The following is a 2,433-nucleotide window of genomic DNA, read 5'->3' on the forward strand; positions in this document are numbered from 1 at the left end:
GGGACAAAATGTTATTTAAAAATAAAAATGGGCCATGTGCCTGCTTGGTACCTTTAAACAAATTCCTCCGTCTGCCACTAGGGGGTCTCCTGCCATGTGGCTCCACTGCTTAAAAGAGGGATTTAAATTTCCCGAGCTGTCAATCAAAAGCCCAATCATAACAAGCTCCTTGTTCTCAGCTTGTCATTATCCACTACAAACACGATTTAACAAGATGATGTCACGAACAATTTCACATTCATTACAACTCAAATCTACCATGGAATAATTCGGCAACAAAATATAACCAAACAAGCAATGGTTGCTTATGAAAAACAGCTAATTTAGTTAAGCTTWAAAAAAGTGGCCACAACTCGTGTTGCCTTCGGTTTGCTATCAGTTTGAACAGATTAGAAGTTGCACTCAAATCGATAAAATGCGACTCGTTTATCTAGGTCTTAACATTTTTAAAGCACAGTGAAAGTTTTATCAAACTTACTTTTAAAAATGACTTTGAAAGAACAACAAATAAGCGAGCTTTATGTCACCCGTTCAGGCTTTTGATCTTTCGGGGTGACTGACACAGCTCTGCCTCCTTCACACAAAACTAATTTAATAAAACATGTACTCAACTATAACAACAGTTAAAGAGAGGGAATACAGGTTGTGTATTTAATTTAATGTGTAGAGCAAAATATAATTTTAGAGGCGAGTTAGAGGAAAACAAAACCCCACTTTCGCTCGTGAAGCCGCGTCAATAGACGGTTTAAAACCCCCGTCGCCCACCGCTAGCGAGCTAACTTAGCCACCAGTCAACACCGCTCCGAGAACCGTCGCCTTTCCTCCGTAAACATCAGTGTTTCTCGTCTTCGCCGAACCATATCCACTGAAGACATCCTAACCCACGTACCTTCCGTGAAACCAGTCCTTACAGGTGTCGCACTCGATCATAAACCGGCTTACATCGTAGGGCTGCCGGCAGACACAGTACAGCGGGGCCGCCGCCATCTTCCTACTGTCCCCAAACAAGGCAAAGAACGAAGCGGGCGGGGATTTAACCCACCGTCCGGAAATACCCGAGAGGCAGCCGAGCGCTCACGAGATGCGCCACCTCCGACGTCACTTTCCAAATCAACCATTTCCAAACTGCACGTCATGATTTAACCCATTCAAAGTGATGCATTCTTACAAAATCATACATTTCTCAATAAAGTTTGTAGTAAATTTAAGTTTTGAACCACATAGGCCTTACAAAATGCCTCAATGTGACAAACATGCATCCACATCTCTGCACAAAAATATAAAAAAAACATTGATTAAAATGTTCTCAAATAATTATGATAAATATTAAGTTTTAAGCGCCTTCTAGTTGTGTTACAAAGAAAACTGAATATTTCACACACTTTGCAGCAACGGAACAGTTTCAGAGCATCAAAAATCTAAACAAGATGCCCAGCGTGTCTCCGTGGAGGATGTCTGACATGCCCTGCGTGCCTGTGTGTTGAATAGCAATGGGATCGCCGACCCGCAGCTTGATCTGAGCGCTGACAGCACCCATCCCCCAACACGCCCATCTGTGCAGCTCTGCATAGGCAAGCAGCTCTGCTGCGTGCAGACGCTCCCCTGTGCACACAAGACACATGTGAACCACAGGGTTCATCTGCAGAAACAAGCCATGGCGTTGTTGTAGTTGTTGTTGTTGTTTTTTTCACCCCCTTCACTTTCAGGCTGCAGCAAGATGTAAAACAGCTTCTTTAGACCTCAGGACTGACACACAGCCTGGTTGAAGTGGATCACCAGCTGAAAACTTCAGCAGGTGTAACACTTCAAAGCACAGAAACAAACCAGAACAGACTTTCAAGAAAAAAGATTAATCTAAATTCTGGTGTTTCATGATAAGCAGATTATGCTAATCCAGATGTTTTGTCGCCAATCCATTCCAGCCTTCTTGAAGTAATGCATGTCTCCTGTTGTCTTTTATGCCAAAGCTTTAAAATAAGATCTCATGTTTACAAAGGATCACTCAGCTTCTATAATACCAAATTATATCCCAATACCTGCAAAACTGACAGAAGTATGGTCATGTTTGTGTTTCCTATGGTTGTGGCAGTCACCTTTAACTGGACTGAGTCCAAAGATGAATCAGTCGTAGCTGTCCATCCACTGATACCATCATGGGAGTTTCAGTAAAATCTCTTCTGTGGTTCATGAGAAACTTTGCTAACAGACACATTAAACATGAAAACATTATCGTTCTCATTTTTTATGGCAGGCAGGTAATGATTAACATATAATCATAAAATTGTTGTAAATAAACAAATTGAGCAAAACAAAACGTGAGATATGCATCATCCTTGGGTTATTTTGTAAATAACACAAACATAATTGTATAACAAAATATTCTTTAAAAAAAAGAAATTAAGAAATGATGAATGGTTTAAAATTTGAACACAA

General features: G+C 40.8%; 1 protein-coding gene across 1 annotated transcript in view; it reads right to left on the minus strand.

The window, feature by feature from the left end:
* kdm7aa (lysine (K)-specific demethylase 7Aa) overlaps positions 1–1,014 on the minus strand; it is a 28,924-nt gene extending 27,910 nt beyond the window's left edge. Inside the window, exon 1 of the mRNA XM_014004263.1 lies at positions 890–1,014. Coding sequence (XP_013859717.1) covers positions 890–987 — 98 coding nt within the window. The 5' untranslated portion in view covers positions 988–1,014. The remainder of the gene's footprint in view (positions 1–889) is intronic.
* Positions 1,015–2,433: the final 1,419 nt, after the last annotated feature.

This window comes from Austrofundulus limnaeus, unplaced genomic scaffold, assembly GCF_001266775.1.
Source record: "Austrofundulus limnaeus strain Quisiro unplaced genomic scaffold, Austrofundulus_limnaeus-1.0 Scaffold22, whole genome shotgun sequence".
Lineage (NCBI taxonomy): Eukaryota > Metazoa > Chordata > Actinopteri > Cyprinodontiformes > Rivulidae > Austrofundulus > Austrofundulus limnaeus.